The sequence below is a fragment of the Mastigoproctus giganteus genome, chromosome 8, assembly GCF_048544385.1.
Source record: "Mastigoproctus giganteus isolate SK-2022 chromosome 8, ASM4854438v1, whole genome shotgun sequence".
NCBI lineage: Eukaryota > Metazoa > Arthropoda > Arachnida > Uropygi > Thelyphonidae > Mastigoproctus > Mastigoproctus giganteus.
In genome coordinates, this window is record NC_143582.1 from 57,584,396 (window position 1) to 57,605,372 (window position 20,977).

The window sequence follows — 20,977 nt, forward strand, 5'->3', positions numbered from 1 at the left end:
TCGTCTACTATTAATTTTTTGAAGCACTATTATATCGTATAGACAAATTTGAATAATTTTAAATGATTGATCTAAGATATTTATGAATATATATTATTTTGTAGAATTTTAAAACTGTGTATAGCATAGTATAAAATGGTCTGAAAATAAAGACAGTGTAAGTTTTTTTTTTTTTTTTTTTTTCTCTCAGTGGAATCTGGTATGTGAGCATGAATGGCTGATTTCCTTAAGCCAATCTGTGTACATGTGCGGATACCTGGCATCTCTACTGGTGTTTGGACAAGCCGCTGACAAGTAAGACAACTTTTATAATTAATGCCTTAATCCCCCCCCCCTCATCACACACAATAGAGATTAGAACTAGCAATTACCAATGTACGTACCTAAAAAAACATACACATGAGAGAAGTTTCTCAAGATGCAAATATTCATATCTGATCAAATAATTTTCATATTACATTTATCTTTTCTGAAAATCGCTTTTAAATCTCCCTTTACATAGAATATAAACAGCAAATGCAGTTTACCTGTATGTATTTCAGAGCAGTGGAGCAAGCACAGCTTGTGGGGGGGGGAGGGAAGAAAGAAGATGCTAAAAGTATCACAGAGCGCATAAGTCAGATTCCACTGTCTCCTTTTTTGAAATTGTAATTCCAGATTATTAAGGGGGAAAAATCGAAAAAGCATAGTTCTATAGTTCCACCACCGCAGTTAACACTACGGATAACAAAGACGTTGATATAACTACTGTGAGATCCTCATGGGTACCAGAATGGTTATAACTATTGTCTTTCCACACCATGTGGAACACGCAGGAGATCTAATTCTGTGAATTATGCGACTTTCCTGAGCTCATTTCACACTGCGGTGCCCTCGCAAGTAGCACCATACTTCCACACCGAGTGATAAAGGTAGGGGTTCGAATCCTGTCAACGAGCATTTTTATGAGCTTTTTTTTTTTTTTTTTTTTTTTCAGAGCGTGGCTGAGTTAATCGATATCAGGTGGCGATTGCATGTCCCCCCCCCCCCCCAGAAACTCGGGTTTTTCGTCCAGTAAAAAGGCAACTCGACTACAGAACGCACTTAGTTTTTGCATACATAATATACATAATAATTTTTATTATTATTATTTTTTATTTATTTATTTTTTTTTTCGCTGGCCTCCAAGTCTGGGCAGCCTTGGGAGCGGGATTGCTGGCACCTACCAGTATAGAACTACATCCGGTAGGTGCGCGATTTGTGCATTATAACACATACTGAGAATGGTTGATCCAGGTGTTGGTTAGTCCCTGGTGGCGAAATGGCCTGACATAACACTCTTTTTTTACAGGCATATCGATTGCCTTCATAGAGGGCGGTGGTGGTACATTGCAAAGGTTCTGAGGTTCTGAGCTATTACAGGAGTAATACTTGGAAATGTCTAGGAGCCACCTTTCATATCATTACACACACAAGCAAATGTACAGAAAGGCTACAGCATATATAAGAGTATGTATATAAAATTTGTATATAAATCTTGTATATAAATTGATTAATATATATGTTGAGAATGTATATACAGTTGTGTGTTAATAAATGAAAAAAATGAAAAAAAAAAAAAAAAAAAACATAATGTACACTGCTCTACCATTAATATCCGGACACCTGCCTTTAGACAAAAAAAAAGAGCTTTTATTGTGTTATTTAATATTTTGTGCTGAAACATTTTGCTTTTATGACGGCCTTCAATCTTCGCGGCATACTCTCAACCAGCTTTTTATAAATGTCAAGTGATATTTTCCTCCACTGGGCCTTTAACGCAGCCACCAGTTCGGCCTTGTTCTTTTGGGCGATCTCGACGTGCACGTTCCCGATGATCCAATACATCCCAAAGATGCTCGGTAGGGTTCAGATAAGGACTCTGGTCTGGCCAATCCAACTTTTTAACACCCGTGTCCTGAAACCAATCTGTTACGACCCGAGAAGTGGGGCATGGCGCGTTGTCTTGCTGATACAGGTATAGACTTTTCCCGAAGTATTGACATAATGTTGAAAGTGCATAATTGTCCAGGATGTCCTGGTATTGCACACCATTCATCGTTTTGTCTATAACGACTAATGAGCTCAAGCCAAATCATAAAAGGAGCCCCATACCATGGCACTGCCTCCAACAAACTTCATTGTTCGGAGGATACAATCAGGAAGAAATTGTTCCCCTGGCATTCAGGAACGGCCATCAGACTGACTGGTAGATTGCGAACCTCGACTGGTCTAGCCATAGGACTGTTTTCCACTGCTCTACAGTCCAGGATTCACACTCCTTGCACCACGTTAATCGGCGTCTAGGATTTGTTGAGGTGATCAATTCTGTTGACCGTGTCATTTTGCATGCTCACTTTTGCAATTGTCTGTTCGAAGCCCAGTGTGCATATTCATACGGCGTAATATGCAGCAGAATAAATGAAACAGCATCGACCTAGGAACCAATGGGAGTGGCTCCAGCCAGGATGTCGTCGCTCCCAGGATGAACCCACACACCTAGAAAAGGACCAAGCCCCACCAACGAGTCATCATCAGACTGCACTTGCTGGAGGGCGCTGCAAATTGTCGCTATGGCGAACTGGGCGGGGCTCCCTTGCCCAGCCCATTTTCTCTCCCTGACCCTGGTGGGGTGAGGGGAAGGTCTTTCTTCCCCCTCTCCACCCCACCACTCCATCTTTTTCCCTCTGGTGGGGCAAGGGCATGCCCTACTGATATACCTGGGGTCGCCTTCCCTATTGACCCCATATTTCTGTCTTTTTCCCCCAGCCTTCCGTTTCTTCCCCCTACTCTACCTATATCGCCAGCGAAAAGCGAATGCCCCACACAACGTAAAAAATTTTAAATGCCAAACTCTACACACTTGCAACCTCTTTCGGCCTAATTAGATTCAAGCGTTTATCCCTCTCCCCCTCCCCCCTTATATATATATAGGGCCTAGCCACTGAAATCTCAGGAAATTAGGTGGCAGGACCTGCCAGAGTACTTATCTAAAAATACTCGTGTACCTTGTCTGCCTCCACGGGGCCAAGTGTGGGCAACGTTGGGCCCCAGCAGGGGTCTAGCGGCTAAACGGCCAGATGAACAACAGAACACAACACTACATATTTACAATATCCATACAATTTTAAATCTCTGGCCTTCCCAGTGAACTGGTACACCCACAATGAAAGCAACGCGGAGATGGGGGAAACCCCTGGTGCTGTTACACACTAAATACATTTTACACTTTTTTTGTGCATATTCACAACAAGTTTAGTGACGTGTTGCATGCATAGGACTTGCTTCCTCATCCATGGAGGGGTGTCCGGATATTAATGGAAGGGCAGTGTATATACGGCGCAATATCGTCTAAGACGCTGATACGCCTAAAACCTAGAACAGCAATATACTATGGCCAAGTTAGTCGGTCTCGAAGGTGGCAAGGTGGTTTTTTTTTTTTTTTTTTTTTTTTTTTTTTTTGTCGTTAATTATCCGTTCTCTGTGGTAGCTTAGTCAACACGGTACATCGCTTTCTGCCCCTATTTTGGAGAGGTCTGGATTCGATTCCCGTCGACATGTAGAAGAATTTCTAAAGTCCTCTTTTATCAAAGCTGTATTAAGCCGAACTCAGACAGAAGTAGTAGGCTCTCCCTCGTGAGTTATTCCGAATTTTTTAGCCCATACAACATGAAACTCAGCATGTGAACACACGCTTAGAAAGAAAAAATATAGAAAGATATATGGCCGACAAAATTTAAATTTTTATCTTTATCGTAATCAGTAGTAATAATATGGTATTATATTGAGGACTGATACAATAGCCAACTAATTCAACTTGTTATTTTAACTGCGCACGAGCTTCTCCTTCATCCGTGTATTTATATGTCTGTAGAAGTTTGCGTTCATGGGCCAATTTGCATGCTGTTCAGGCTGAAAAACCCCGAATAACTCATGGGTCACCCTGCTTCCTCCCTTTGAGAGAGACTATGTCCCCGATTTGAAGAGAACTTCAACAATTCGTCCAGTCATTGCCGGGAGTCGATTAGGTGTGTATCAATTGCCATAGCACGTAAGTCATATTTTGTCTGTAATTGAATGTGTGCTTCAGTCAGTTGGCTGAACGAAAGGCACGAGTTTCAGGAGGTTATCCATACAACCTTCGCCTGATACCGATTAACTCGGCCACGTTGTGAAAAGGGGGGGGGGGAAGCCCATAAAAATTCAAATTCCTCGCGTCATTGACGGGATTCGAACTCAGACCTTTTCCACCCGGTGCTGTGCTACATTGCCACGAAGGATAGATATGGCGGATAAGCTCGGGTCTCATAAAATAAAATAAAATAATCATATCGTTAACAACTTGAGGCCGAACGTAAGTCTGCATTATATGATTACTTTAACATAACCTGCAACTATGCCCAAAATTTTAGATGTATAATGTATGACGTTAAAGATTTAATTCATAAATGTTACTCCAAACAGCAACATAAATTTGTAATACGAATGATGGCTGCTCTTCAGTGTATTCTCGCGGTAGCAAACTGGTTAAAATCGCAGTCTTTCGACGACACCGTGTGTATAAAGCCGGGATTCGAATCCCGCCAAGAGGGAGGAAAATTTTATAGCTTTTTTGTTTTCACACTGTGGAGGAGTTGGTGAGTATCGGGAAAGGTAACTAATCACACGAACATCTGTCGCGGTGAGCACTTACCGTTGCTACTAATCTAATCTTATCAATAATCAGCTTTTAATTGCTTTGATGGAATTTTTAGCAAAGTAGTCAGTCAAACATGGCGTCCAAATTATAACTATAAAATGAATGAGAACTATGCTATTTTGCAAAACATCACAAAAATAATTCACATTAGTGTATCGTGTTGTTTATTGCTAATAAAAAAAATATTTGTATCTAGATTCGGAAGACGTCCCCTTATCATCATGAGTGTTCTTCTGCTTCTAGTATTTGGCGTATGCACTGCTTTTTCAAGATCGTATGTAATGTTTTTGATCATGAGGATTTTTGTAGCAGCTGGAGAAGCCGGTTTAATGACCAGTGGATTTGTTCTGAGTAAGTTTGTTCTGAGTTTAGTAATGAGTAGCATTATTAAAAATTACAGATTAGTTTTTGGACTACTGAATCGTTTTAAATACAGTAAGGTATAGCCCATGAACGGTACTCTATTACAACCGAAATGAATAAGGTTTGCCATTAACAAGAGATGCTGATTATTTTCATTGTTAGGGTGACTTACTAAAGAAATATTGAAACAAATGAAAAATATTTTCTTTTCGCTTTTCTTAAAAATCACACTTTTTTCTCCGACGAAATTGGGGGATTTATAACAGTGTTTTATGACAATTACGAAATAACCTTAATTTTTTTTTAAATTACTCAGTTTTTGAGAAAATGTTTCTAAGTTTCAGTAATTGTATACAGCACTGGTTGCAAAATGTGATCTGAAGATGGGGATAGAATTTTAAGGGGTCCGCAACCAGAAATGTTGTCTACCTGCATTGTGTTGTTGTTTGTTTGTTATTTGGTTTTTAGGAGCATTAGCAACTAAGGCCATATTGCTCCGGGATATGCGGTGGTCATTCCCTTGACCTTTCCGCATCCTCCGTATTTGGTGGTGACGGGCTCGAACCCCGGTCTAATCAAGAAGCGTGTGCTACGCATTGCTGCTCCTTCCCACCTGGCTACAGAGGCGCCGCATTGTGTTGCAATTTGAAATTTCAACTCTTCATAGTTTTAAACTTTTCACTGGATCTTCCAAAAGGTCCACGAAAAGAAAAAAACATACACTCAAAAACTTTTGAAATTTGGATGTACAGGAACATTGTGACAACAAAATTATTGCATTCCTACATGGTCATCGTGCACCCACAGAGCAATGGACTCATCCAGCAGGACAATGCGCCTCCCCACAAGCCGCTGTGACTAGAACATCGTTCTGAGAGCATTCTGCAGATTTTACCAGAATGGAATGGCCTCCCCGTTCACCGGACATGAATCCTGTGGAACATCTTTAGGATGCTGTGGAACGGTCCGTTGGAGCTTTGGATTGCCCACCCAGGAATGCGACGGAATTATGGACAGCGGTGCAGCAAGCATGGATGGAAATACCTGTGGAACGCTTTCGTGAACTAGCGGACTCAATGCCTCGCCGTGTGACTGCTCCTATCCGGGCGGAAGGTGGGCCTGCCCGTTACTGGATAGATGTCCATGATTTCTGTCCACTCAGTGTACTAACATCCGGTGCGTCTAGCTGGTATGTCATAAGCTGCATGTTACGAATTAAAATGAGTTGTTTCCATGACGTGATATCAAGACTCGGTAATAGTAAACAGTGAATGAAGATTGTGAATCCCCGAAGTTCGATATTAACAGCAGGGACCAGTATTCGAATCTGAGGTTGCGATTCAAACGTGACGGTGTTACTAAAGACTTGTTCAGTAAGGTGTACAACATAGCTAGAAACGATATATCCTTTAACCCACCCAATAAGCGCTTTCCTAATAGTCCCTATAGTAGAAAAATATTGGCCTCGAAGCGGGGAAGAAGGAAGTTATGTATTATATATATACACTGCTCTACCATTAGCATCCGTACACCTGCATATCTAAAAATAACCTTTATTTAAAGAAAAACTAATAACGTGCACTGAAACCTTCAGCCTTTATGCCAGCCTCTAGTTTTCAGTGGAACACTCTTCACAAATCTTTTGTAGATGTCCTCGCTATTTACCTCCATTCTGCCTTCACAGCGTTGACCAGTTCAGCTCTGCTTTTGGGCAATCTCTCCTCACATGCACCTGAAGATCCAATTCATCCTAGAGATTCTCTATAGGACTGAAGTCACGGCTCTGGGCTAGCCAGTCCACCTTTTCGTTGCGCATGTCCTCAAACCAATCCATCATGACGCAAGCAGTACGATATGGAGCGTTGCCCTTGATATAGTATAGGCCTTCCTGAAGTGCTGCAACAACGTAGGCAACGCATTATTGTCCAGGACATCTAGACAGACCTCACCATTTATGGTTTTGTCCAACGCAACCAATATTCTCAAGCCAAACCACGAAAAACAACTTCAGTCATCATGCTGCCTTCGCAAAACTCCATTGGTAGGACGATACAGTATGGCAATTACCTTTCTCCGGACATTTGCCACACCCAGGCACGAACGTCAGATTAGTAGACCATGTACTAACTCGTTACTCCAAAGCAGTCTTTCTCTTGGTCTACGGTCCAAGAACGGTGGGCCTTACACCAAGCGAGACGGCGTCTAGTATTAGTCGGGATAATTTGTGGCTGTCTGACAGCTGCCCAACCATGGTAACCCATATCATGAAGCGTCTTGCGCTCTGTATTAGTGCTGATATATGCCATAAGTGTCTCAGTGAGGTGTGCGTGTGCGTGTGTGTGTGCGCGCGCTGCGACAACATTGACCAGCATTCCAGCGGATGAGTCGTTGCTGGGCTCTCCTGTCACGTTTCGTCAACTTCGGTGGTTTTCCAGGAAGCTTTGTGACCATCTAAACACCATTACACTTACATTTGTAGATCACATCACTAATCATCCTGCTTTAGTGCCGTTGAAATGTGACGTACAGACCGATTGCTTATGATGCACCATATTATCATTCCGCGCTGGTATTCCGTTAACCCTGTTGATCACGGCAACTTGCCTCCTCGAAGCCATACGAGCATATTTATAGTTGTCTGATACTTGGTCCTTGGACAGGACGTGACCAATTATCAACGGAGGGGTGTCCGGATATTGATAGTATGGGAGAGTACATACATATTGTATAGCAACTTGTTATTTTATTTCCAGGCGGAAGGAATAGAACCAGCCTTCAAGTCGTGCGTTGCCCACTTCTGTTTCAGGAATTTTTGGATCTGAGACGAAGAATAATTTCAAATTATCGGCAGCATGTGAGATTGAGGATTCACCGACAAGAAAGCCGAGCAAAAAGTGTTGGGGTTAAGTCATCTCCTTGTGAAGCACTACTTCGGATAGTAAAATCTTACTATCCGAAGTAGATTAATAGATATGTCAGCATGTGACTAGCACTACGTTTATTACTAAGGATGGCTGCCAGAACTTTCAAGAGGTTGCCTGTTATAGGAACGTAATAAGTCTAGAAAATTGGGGATGGAGGGCTGATCATACTCCGACTTTATCAAGGTAATTCTACATCAAGTTGAAAGTTTCTGAATGCCAAAATGGGCGTATAGGAGGTTGGTGGTCGTACATCTTCCACTGATTACAGCATGTACATACGGGAATATGTGATCGAAACAATCGTTGATAATTGTTTAATGGCTATTTTTTTCAACTGTTGACGCACACAGCAAGGTAGAGTTTGCTTCATATGGTTTCCTCCTTAAACGAAGAAATCTTCTATCATTGGGAAATAGTGTAAAGAGAGTTTCAACAGACCATATGACCTTCCTTCACTCGTCCTCTGTACACTTCTTTTGCTCTCCACACAACTATCACCTGATATCGTCAGCCCGTTTATCTCCATTAATAAGTTTCCGGGAATTTTATCATCCCTCATTCCCTACAACCCCTACTCACAGAACAACGATCAAGTTTTTGAATTTTAATTTTTTACTTCATGAAATGGTTTTTATTTTAGTGAACTTGTGCAGTTAATATTCCCAGTTTTTTTTTTTTTTTGCTAGCATTTCACCAACTTCCTGAACTGACATTCGAAACTGGCAAAAATCTATCACCCGAAAAAGATATGATAGAAGGATAAATAAGGAAAAAGCAGTGTGAATATTATGTTTAAGATTTCTAAGATTGTTTATTTATTTATTTATTTATTTTTTTTCATTTACGTATTCAATTTTCAGTCTTTTTGTTCCACTATGTGCGAAATGAATTTACGAAGGTCAAAAATCGTTCTGATTAAAATGTACTTTCATATATTTTGTCAAAGTTTTTAATGATTCACAGGATTGGGTCATTTGCAAATAATTTTCTCAGTAATGCAGAGTGTCTAGTTGAATATTCGGTTATGCACAGACTTATCATATTGTTATGGAGATTGACGCTAGTCAAAGTCACGGTTGTTACCAAGAACCTTATGTGATATAATAACCTTTTATTGTCGGACTACCCGGAATCTCCAAAGCATCTTCACTGCAAAGTGAAATGTATATTGTTTCTTTCTTTGCTTCACAAAAGTATGACTGCCTATTTTCAAAGAATATGGAAATTTCTGATTAATTTTATGTGCAGGGTAAATCTTGTGTGAAATCATAGCTTTAAGGAAGAATGCTGCCCTGTCGTGACCATTTCCAATCTACGTGCATTTATTGTGGCTCACAAAATGGGAAATTCTAACGATGTCTCTTGTTAAGGTTACACGCTGATGCACAACAATGGGAATTAATGATTGTACGAGGAAAAGAAAGGTTGTGTCATTGGTGAAGGCAGTAAGTGTGGAAAAGGTTCGTGTTCTAGTCACGAAGATGGATGGTAATGACAGTGGTTGTAGCCGAAGAGGAAACTGTGAGGAAGTATATTTTGGCGAACTATATATTTATTTTATCTACTTCTTCAGTACCTTTCCTAGTTATTATCTTTTTTTAGTTCGTTCTATCTCCTTTACCTTAATATTTTTTCTCAGAACAATTCTGGTCAATATATATTCATGACAATAGCCCCCCCCCCCAAAAGCACTAAGACCCACAATGCAACCTAACTGGAATTTAATATTCAGTATGATTAGAAGATCCAAGGGCTGAGGGTTGCTTTCTTTATCATACAAATAAAGGGGAAACATTAATATAAACGCTCATTTTCCTTATTCATTTAAATCATCGCCTGTTATATTTTCACTTTCTTTTATTCATTTCCTAAGACCCCTTATCCGCGGGGGATACGTTTCAAGACCTACAGTGGATGGCTGAAACCGCGGATATAAGCGAACACCTGCTGACACCATATATAACGTGATTTTCTTGTACATACATACTTATAATAAAGTTTAATTGATAAATTAAACACACAGTAAGACAGTATAGCAGACTCTCGATTTACCAGGACACTTCAAGCCTCCAAAAAAAAAAAAAAAAAAAAAACAGAAATCATAAAAGTCAAGTAATAACTAGAATAGGTATAAACAGATATTTTGCAAGACGTAAATAAGCGACAAGAACGGGCGTTGTACTCTTAATCAACACTAAAACTCAACTTCAATTAATGAAATATAACCATAATTAGTATTCACAAAATTCTCCTGAGTCTTGCCTTAACAATTCAATATACAAAAGACCTCAATCAATGAGAGTGAATTCTTTAATATTAATACCCGTCGTAAAAACTTTCATGGACTCCCAATTCACAATATCGATAATTTTTTAATAAACACAATTAACATTCCAACCGTACATTTTTAATGTTAATTGCAATCTGAAAGATCCAGCCAACCAAAAAATAATACAGCCTACCTTTATAATCACTTTCAAATACAGTACATTAAAACTTTTCTCACATTAGTCTCTTCTCTACAATAATTATGTAGGTTCTTACATAGCCATTATTAATGTTTATTGACAGTTCTACAAGACCACTTACTTTTTTTAGCTCCTCTAGCTTCATCGTTCGAACCCATTCTACTGATGCAAGAATACTTCATTCTCTCGGCAGACCATTACATTTTCACGTTCTCCGGCTTCCAATCCTTCTGGCTAACAGAGCTAAATACCTGAGCTAAACCGGGCAATTTCAATGCATGTATGCCCCGGTCCATAATAAGCAACAAGCTGCAGTCCGCCAATGGAATGGTACATCTCGATTCTGGCCATCGACTGATTCTTGCCATTTTTTATTATCCCTAGATGCATGTTTTCTCCACCTTTCTCACATCAATCGGCATCACATCACATCACAATCATATCTCTTCACTGTATAATATTAAAACCTGCCTTTCATTTTCTGTTCTTTACCTGTGGAAAGGCTGAAAAGGCTTGCCCTAGGTGTGTTATATTCACTTAAACTACATCTTTACTCCTCAAAACCAAACTGCCAACCCCTTTCTCTGCTCTAACCGGATTCTACCCCAACTTCCGCAGGAAAGTTTACATACATTTCTGTTTAGAATAGCATAATTCTCCCTCATTTGGGCCTTTCAGAAAGATGTGTATAGCCATCCTAAATTATATTAAAATTGGACGGATAGCAATCCAGCAAATTATGATTTTTTTTTTGTCTGTTCGTTGGCATGTAATAACTCGACACTCCTAGTAGATAGATTTTCGTAAAATTTTATGTTTCGCCCTGTTAGAACGATTTGTGGAGCTTTCCGAAAGTTCATTAAAAATCGGACCAATAGAAGCTCGGCAATTATTACTGTTTTTTTTTCCCTCATACATATCGCACTGACTATTCATATGCCATATGTTGTAGCGGAAGTACTGGATATTATTTATGCTGCCATGTGCTGGTTGAAAGAATGAATGGGCAATGTGGTGCAGAAAGAAATTTTCTGGTTCGCGCATAAAAGTCTTTGCATTTTGCTCCCTTTTTTTTTTTTTTTTGTTATAAATCATGAATCATTACTGTTTGCTGACGCGCATGAAATTTAAACACACTACGTACGTTAAACTCACACTATCCCTGGTTTTTACAGAGTTTGTACTTCGACACAGAGTATACTATGTGGAGTTAGTTAAAGGTTAAGAGTTAGGGGAGAGGGGAAATCTCGGTGCCGTTTGACAAGAAACACTATACAGGTAGTTCTCGACTTTACGAGTTAATTTGTTCCTAACGCGGGCTCGTAAAGCGAAAACTAGTAAAGCAGGAATTTATTTCCCATTGACATAAGGTTAAAAATAGGGGTTACGTTCTCAACAATGAAATTAGTTAGCTAACTAGTTTATGTTTAAACAATGACTGATTTATCGAAAGAAATGAAAACGTAGCCTGTAAAATCAAGCATATTATAATAATAGAGAAATTATTTATGACTTACAAATTTTAAAGACTGTTTATTCTTCGTCATCATCAACTAAATGCACACTTGTTGATCACTCATTATTGGCTCGGCACTCCGTTTGTTGCAAAAGGATTCGTCTTCTTCAGAAATGTTTCAAGAGGCGTTTGTTTGCAAGATAATCTTAATCTTCTCTTTTAATTATAAATTTCACGATTGCATGCATAAGCATTTTTTAACGGCACACACAAATTTCAACTAACACGATTTGCATGGAGTGACAAGTTTACGAAGCTTAAAAAAGGAATGAAGAGAAGATTCTAAAAATGTATTTATGTTTTTTATACGATTGAAGATTTCAGTAAAGGGGAAACACATTTCACCATAATAACGTAAAAACCCATACAATTCCAGCTATCGGTATTTTCGCAAATGCAAGCAGATCGAGTTTACTACCTGTTTATAATTGCTTGCAGTAACAGAAAAGCCCAATAAACCGGAAAGTGCAAATTGTTTTATGGTCGTAACCTCCAGAAATGTGCTTTAGAAAAATATCACAAAGGCGTTCAAAATTGGTTCTTATAACAGAACATATGATAACGATGAAAGTGTAGTGCATTTTAATGATTTGAATTGGTAACTAATACAACTTACAAACCACGCTCACGACCTTTTATATGGCCTTAAGGTTACGCTCATGACCTGATTGTCTTTATTTTGTTGATACTTGGGGGAAAAAATTCGTAAGCCCGGGAACTCGTAAAGCGAGAACTGCCTGTACACTTTTCTACGTACGTGAACTATTTTGTTTTTCATATCGATTATTGCTCGGTTTCTCACCCCAGGAAACTTCGGTGTTTCATCCACAAAATGCACGCAATTTACAGACTTAATTCTCCTCATGGTATTATTTGATTTGGTACAAAACACTAACAACCATATATTCTTTAGGTCTCCTCCTTAGGTGATTATCTACTGATCACATTCAAAGTTAGGATATTTTCATTATTTTTATTTTCTATATGGCTTATTCGTTTTTTCCAGCATTAGCTAAACTCGACTGTTAGAGAATTTTTGATTTACTTCGCTTCATATTTTATGCATGCGCACAACAGTCCACGCACAGAACGATCTTCCTATTCGCTTGTCTCTTATTCTCAAATGGGGTTATATGAATAATTTATTTTTAGCAGCGAGAGTTTCATTAATTTATTACTGTCTGCTAATATCCAAGAACTATGCATTACATAATGAAGCGATTAAAGTAAAGTGGATAAAATTCGTTGCTATGCTCTAATATAAAGACAATCAGGTCGCATTATTTTCGAACATGACAATACTTCAATATTAAATTGTATTGCTAATAGTTAGAAATACAGTTAATTATTTGAAGTTAGGTATTTGTACATTAAAATGATTGAGCTGTAACGATGGTAAAATTCCGTGATAAAAATATATATAAAACTTTGATATTAAATATATTAAATTATACAAAATATTACGCTATAATAAAAAAATTACACTTTTAATAGCGAGTACTGCCATATGTTTGATCACGATGTTTAAACGACATCTTGGAGACTTCATACTGCGAAATAGTTGGTGTATAATTCAGCATTATTGAATTTTTTAATGCATTTCTAAATGCATTAAAAAATCCGATAAAAGATGAACTAAAGGCTTTTAAGGTGGATAATAACACCTTTTTTCAAAACACTCCCGTAGTTGCTATTATTTTTTTTTTCACATTAGTAATACAGTATAAGTATAACGGAATTACAAAATTCTGCATTCAGTTTTCAAAACTTCTAGAGAAACTTTCTTGTGATTTGAATACCTAGTTAATATCCACAGAGTTAATTAACATATTGCAGAATGTTACTTTCTCCCCGATTTTTATTAGATTTTTGTTAAATTGCTATCGTCTATTTGACATTAGTTTATATGATGAGATTTAAATTTGTGTATCGCTGTTATTCGCAAAGCCAGTTTAAATTAGCAGCTACACATGGAAAGAAAAGCTTCCATTACTAGCTCTGTCTTCTCATTTGATATTATTAACAAATGAGCATCTTCCGATCGTATTTCAGCATCTTCACTTTGCATATCCATTCTAAAGTCATATATTAAATGCTTATATTGTTCCAGTCATTTTAATACCACTATACTGTCTTAATTTGAATTGGAAAGTCTCATTATATGAATTTTTGAACTTTTCATATGCAAATAATAATAATTTATTTACCCATATTTTATGTTACACTTTTTTGGGGGTTAACAGCAAAAAATAAGTATTCCAACCCTCTAAAAAGTTCAAAAATATGCATTTAAACTGCTAAACATGACTTTCTGATAACCTTTTTTATACATTTTGACCAACGAATGTGTGAAGCCAGTTGAGAACGCTAAACTAAGATAAACATACGTTAAACGGGAAATATTATCATCAATCTGTGCTTCCTAATTTAAATGTCTAACATATTCTTGTTCTCATTACAGTGATGGAGATTTTAGGTCCTGAATATCGCTCAACCTTTTCCATTATGGCAGGACTTGGCTGGTGTATTGGGTACTCTACACTTCCTGGAGTGGCGTGGCTAATACGAGATTGGTTCTTACTGCAAATAACCATTACAGTCCCCTATTTATTACTTTTAAGTTCATGGTGGTGAGTAGTGAGTGACTTTTGACTTTTTGTTTCATTAAATATAATTATGTTACTTTATGTTGTTACACTCAGAATTTGCAGTAGTGGGAAGGTTGGAAGATGCTGCTACTCCATACTACTAAGCGAAAAGGCATGGGTTCGTCTCTGGACGAAGTTCAGAAATATATTCTTACACAATATGACTAATACTACACTAGTGTGCAAAACTTAAGGGCCAACACTATTTCTAAAGGTTACAACCGCAAAATCAAACGAAACAGCCTGTGGCGATTTGCATAACTGTGGCCGTTCAGTAGAAAGCTGGTGCATATGCAAAAATTTGAATCGTGATGAGAGGGCTCACAAACAGATAAAAGCAGCAGTTCAGCAGTTATGTGCAAATTACCGAATGGTGAACACGATTATTACAGACGTTCGATTGGTTTCATACAGTGCTACAGAAAACGAAATGGCCAGTAGACAACATCTGGATGACTTTACCCGGGGTCGAATAATTGGGAAGCTCGAGGAAGGTCGAAGTGCGAGGAGTGCGGCTGCAGAGTTCGGTATCGCCTATAGCATCGTCTCAAGTGCGTGGTCGGCCTTCAGAACGACAGGTACAGCTGTTCGAAGGACCAGTTTTTCGTCCACGGAAAACAACGTCCAATGATTACCCCTATACTCCTTCAGGCCAAGAGGGACCAACACCAGATAGCGGGATCCATTGCAAACCAGCTGCACAGGACGCAGGATATCGCAGTTTACTGTGGCCAGGCGACTCCACAAAGAAGGCCACTATGCTGTGTCCCTTGAACAATTGCCCATCGGAGACACCGTTTACAGTGGTGCATCGAACACAAGTACTGGACAGCAGCGCAATGGGGTAAGGTACTCTTTACTGATGAGAGTAGATTCAGTCTCAGCAGCGATTCTGTACGTCAGCTAATCTGGCAAGAGGTTGGCACACGGTATCACTGAAAGGGATCGATATGGCTGTCGAGGTGTTCTCCTCTGGGGAGGCGTTATCTTGGATGGATGCACACAACTCCAGATACTGGAAGGCGGTACTGTAACCGGTGCACGCTACTGTACTGAGGTAATCCTTTCCCATACGTGTCTGTTCGGAGGTGCCATTGGCCCCGACTTCGTGTTTATGGATGATAATGCCATATTCCATAGAACTGCAGCTGTTACGAACAAAGTGACGACATTGTTCGTATGGATTGGCCTGACCGATCTAAATCCCATCGAACACATATGGGACGCTCTGGGGAGACGCCTAACGGCACGTCCCCACCCACAAGAAAATGTTCACCAGCTGAAGATGGCGCTGACAGAGTAATGGACGATGTTACCGCAAGAACTTATCAACAACATTGTTCTAAATATGGACAGGTGGTGCAGGTGTAAAGCCTGCATCGACATTAGGGGTGGCCATAACTTCTACTGAGGACCACGTCTTCCCTTTGTTCCATCTTTGGCAGTGATGCATCTGTATCATGGCAGCCAGTGCTATGTTGCCATTTTTGAATAAAGTCCCTCTGTACCGTTTTGTTTCCCTTGTTGTGTCGGTGTTGTTTCCTTCATCATTTCTGTACCTCACGAAGTTCCTTTGGTATGCTTTTCCCATAATCCAAGCCACTCCTATGAGAAGCTACAGGTGAAAACCTGACTGGTCCTTAAGTTTTGCACACCAGTGTATTACTATTTCTAAATACTAAAATAATTATAGTTTACTCTATGTATGCCCGTTTATTCTGTATTTGTTTGTGAAACTAAAGCTGTAAATTATAGTAAAGGAATAGTTTCATAACAGCCCTAATTGCATAGATTGGCTTATTTCTGTTTTCCGATAAATATTTAAATAGGTATAAACTTATTATACATACTACCGATGCTACCTGTAATTTTGGAAGAACCCCATGAGTAAGATTTCCATTATTACAGAACATAATTTAGCAGACTAAAGTATCTTGATAAAGCATCCTAGTTAGAAATATAGTTCTGGCTAAAACATGATTGCTAAGAAGGAAATAGACAAGAGGCAGTAGTCAATGGATGATGGTTTGCTGGCTTATCATGACTGTAGTCTGTTGACCGTTCTGAGTTCTCTTTTTTGAGTTCTCTGAGTTGTGTGTGTCGTATGGTTGTTTATTGGCGCATTAGCTGCTATGGCTATAGTGCGCCTTCTCTGAGTTCTATTAATAGACGAAACTGAGTCTCTGTGGAAGCAGATCGATGCCTTAAAACTTAAGTTGTTGTTGTTGAGTTTAAGGGCATCGGCGACTAAGGTCATATTGCTCCGTGTATGTTGTCTGTAAATTGCGTGTGTTCTGTGGGCGATTTTCTGTTTGCTGGACGAACAACCCGAGTTTCCGGGAGAAAAAAACCATGGTGCCCTCGTCTGAGACTGACTAACTCAGCCACGTTGTGAAAAAGACCCATAAAAATTCTTTCCGTCATCGACGGGATTCGAACTCAGGTCTTTTCCACCTGGGAAGGGCGGCAATCCTACCAACTGTGCAACCCACGAGGGCTCATCTTGAAATTGGTGATGAGAAATTTCATGTGAGGAATATAATGTGGTGTAAGGGAGGGAAAGGTTGCATTTTTCTCATCAAATGTGAATTGAAAGTAGTCAGACTGTTACTAACTAGAGTCTGATTAAGCCCAAGTCTAAGTAGAGTCAATATTATGTGAGTTATCTGGTGATAATATGAAGTGATAGTTGGGGCATGCTATAAGCCTAATGATTATGGGGAATATAATAAAATTCCCCACAATTTTAATGATGTAGGGTTTGTTTGTTTGTTTGTTATTTGGTTTTTAGGAGCATTAGCAACTAAGGCCATATTGCTCCGGGATATGCGGTGGTCATTCCCTGACCTTTCCGCATTCTCCGTATTTGGTGGTGACGGGCTCGAACCCCGGTCTAATCAAGAAGCGTGTGCTATGCGCTGCTGCTCCTTCCCACCTGGCTACGGAGGCGCCGCATGATGTAGGGAATTGGATCCTTACTTGAATGAGCAAGCAAGAATGAATTCCTCTTATGGACAACTTTAACTTACTTCTTACTGATTGGAATTCGTGCCCAAACGTTGCATCCAGCGGGATAAATTTTTGAGCCACTTGGACGACTGTTACTTATTTCAACATATCAGAGAAAGTACAAAAGTTCAAGAGGTCCAAATATCCTTCATTTGGTCCTCAGTAAGGATCGGGCGCCTCCGTAGCCAGGTGGAAAGGAACAGCAGTGCGTAGCACACGCTTCTTGATTAGACCGGGGTTTGAGACCGTCACCACCAAATACCGAAGGATGCGGAAAGGTCAGTGAATAACCACCGCATATTCCCGGAGCAATATGGCCTTAGTTGCTAATGCTCCTAAAAACTAAATAACAACAACAACAGTAAGGATCCAAAAAGTCCACATAGGGATGACACAGACTTCACAGTGAAATAACCTCATAGTGAAATAATTGGTAGTAAAAGACTTCATAGTGAAATAATTGGTAGCGACCACAATGATAAAAATGGATAGTGTCCAAGGAAATTTGAATGGAAAAAGGAGAGAGAGTTTCATTTTAAGAGGGGGAAATATAATCGGTTGAGGGTCTTCCTAGACTATCAACTGGTGGTAATTTCAGGTCGCTAGATACGAATGCTCTGTGGGAAATACTTAAACAAATTATCCTGAAAACTACATGCATATTTGTTCTAGTGGTAAAGTATCAGAAAAAAATGACGCCAAAACGGAAACCCTTTGGAACCCTTTATATCAGGGGTGGCCAACGAGTCGATCGCGGATTTAATTTCGGTCGAGCATGACGAATTTTAAATATACAGTCCTCCCTCGATTTGTGCACCTTGTGCAGTGAAATTTTTGAGATGGTAGATCGCGGCACATTTTGAAGGAAAAAAGTAGATCGCATCACAAATTAAGTTAGCCACTCCTGCTTTATATCATATGGAGAGAGAGAGAGAGAGAGAGAGGGGGGGTATACCCAATCAGTACTGTATATCTACTTTTGGCCCACCCTGTAGTTTAGATATCTTACATAGCTAAAAGCTGTATAAGATACTGGTGAACTTGGGAGGGCTTACTGGTGGAACATTGTTGAGAAGGCTACGACCCACCCTGGGTTATAGCGCCAGAAGAAGAAGATACAGCTAAAAGCATGGGACAGTTAAAAATTATCGTGTAGCACTATTTATGAGAACTATAAGAAGATACGTAGCAATACTATAATTCGGATAAGAAAAGCAAAAGCTGAATGTGAGGAAATCACTGGAAAAAAACTAAGAACGGGGGGGGGGGATAAGGAGTTTTTTCTGTTAAATTAATGGAAAAAAAGAACGTAGTAAATCAAAATCAGGTTCCCTCTGGGTCCAAAATAGTGAAATCAGAGATAATTCAGCCGGAAATCTAGGTGAGTTGAACAAGTATTTCGTACTCATTTTTATATTTTAAAGCATATTTAAACGAGGGGAATACAGCGAAAGAGAGTCAAATTTCGGTCAGATTAATGATATAATGATCTCAGAAATGCACCTCCAAGAAAACTATTGCTGTTCAAAGAAAGTAAGGCTCTCGGGGTACATACACTTAACATCGCATATCACACCATTAAGATTGCTACTGAGATGATCACAGACTCTAGGTGATTCCTTTGGACTCAAGAAGTGCAAATGACTCATCCATTCATAAAGAAGACGCTAAGGAAATGAGTAACTATAGACCGGGTAGTTTAACATCTGAGAAGATGGTAGAAAGATAAAGGAATTGGTGATTAAGGATGCAATACAGAAACATATTGATAAGGACGCAGCCCTAAAGGGATCGCAGAGTGGTTTTTTATAGGCAGAGTCTTGCATGACAAATTTCGATATTATAAACTGGAGCATGCTAGAATTACTGGGAAGATCCTCATGTAGATCGGATGGGGGACTAGCTAAGTGATATGAGACAGAGCGCGGTAATTCTTTTATAGTGGGCTAATTTAGCGAGCGAAATCTCTCAGGATTCAGTGTTGGAGCCTTTTTGTTTCTGATTTTTGTTTTTTTTTTTATGAGAACCCCAAACACGAGAGGTATTATAACCTATAGTACTTAGTACCGTGCTTGGGTTGGAGGTTGAGAAGACGAAAGAAGATATTTGTTGATATTGGACTTGAACTTCTGTAGATTGCAATTTTCAGGAAATACGTATGAAGGAAGGTTGTTCCAGAAAACGGCAGTTGAATGAATAAATGAGGAAGATGAAAAGTTGGTTCTGTGGGTTTGAAGTTGGACAGTAAATGGATGTTGGCTGGTGGCGGCACGTGTTCGGACTGTTTTGAAAGAGAGAGCGGGAATTATAGAAGCCAATTCAGAAGAACAGTGCCCATGGAAGTATCTGTAGAAGAGGCATGCAGCAGAAACAGTGCGTCTAGGAGAAAGCGAGTGGAGAGACTCTGTTAGAGATGAATCATTAATTAACCTAACTGCCCTCTTCTGAATGGAATCAAGAAGCCTGAGAGAGGTTTTGGGGGCACCACCCCAGATGTGGGAACAATATTCCATGGCAGGGCGGATTTGTGATTTATACAGAGTGAGCAGCTGTTTGGGAGAAAAGTAACGCCGAGAGCGAAAGAGAAAACCAAGTTTTTTAGATGCAGAGGAAGCAATATTTGTAATGTGCTTGTGCCAAGAGAGATTAGAAGTCAGGGTAATCCCCAAAAGAGATATATCATTTTGCCTAGAAATCGGAGTGTCACTAAAGATAAGCATAGGAGCAGAAGAATCCTTTTTGCGAGATATAAGACAAGATTGAGTTTTAGAAGGGTTGAAATCAACTAAGTTGTCTTTGCCCCACTGGAGAATTACCTGAAGATCGGCATTTAAGGAATTGGCAGCAGATTTTCGAGAACTTGAAGCTGATTGAGCTGGACAAGGTTTCTCAAAATGGAAAGTTGAATGCAATGTGCTATCATCGGCAAAACTATGGATAGGATTTCCAGTCAATGGAAGAAGGTCATTGATATACAAGAGGAAAAGAGTGGGGGAAAGAACTGAACCTTGGGGGACACCGGCATTAGTGGAGAAGTTAGAAGACAGAGAGCCATCTACCATCACCCTCAGTGAGCGATCAGAGAGAAAACTGGATAACCAATTACTAAAAACAGTTGGCAAACCATAAGATGGAAGCTTGTTTAGAAGACCTTTATGCCAAACACGATCAAAAGCCTTTGAGATGTCAAGAGCAACTACTTGTGTTTCACCGAACCTTTCCATTGAATTAGTCCATAAATGGGTAACATAAGCCAGAATATCACCAGTGGATCGACACTGACGGAATCCATACTGGCGATCGTTGATCAGACGGAAGGTTTCTAGGTAGTT

General features: G+C 39.4%; 1 protein-coding gene across 1 annotated transcript in view; it reads left to right on the forward strand.

Annotated features, from left to right (window-relative positions):
* The window catches only part of LOC150081549 (organic cation transporter protein-like), a 71,031-nt gene that overhangs the window by 21,231 nt on the left and 28,823 nt on the right, over nt 1-20,977 (forward strand). Inside the window, exons 2-4 of the mRNA XM_090380244.1 lie at nt 191-294; nt 4,914-5,068; nt 14,450-14,618. Of these exons, the coding sequence (XP_090236370.1) occupies nt 191-294; nt 4,914-5,068; nt 14,450-14,618 (428 nt within the window). The remainder of the gene's footprint in view (nt 1-190; nt 295-4,913; nt 5,069-14,449; nt 14,619-20,977) is intronic.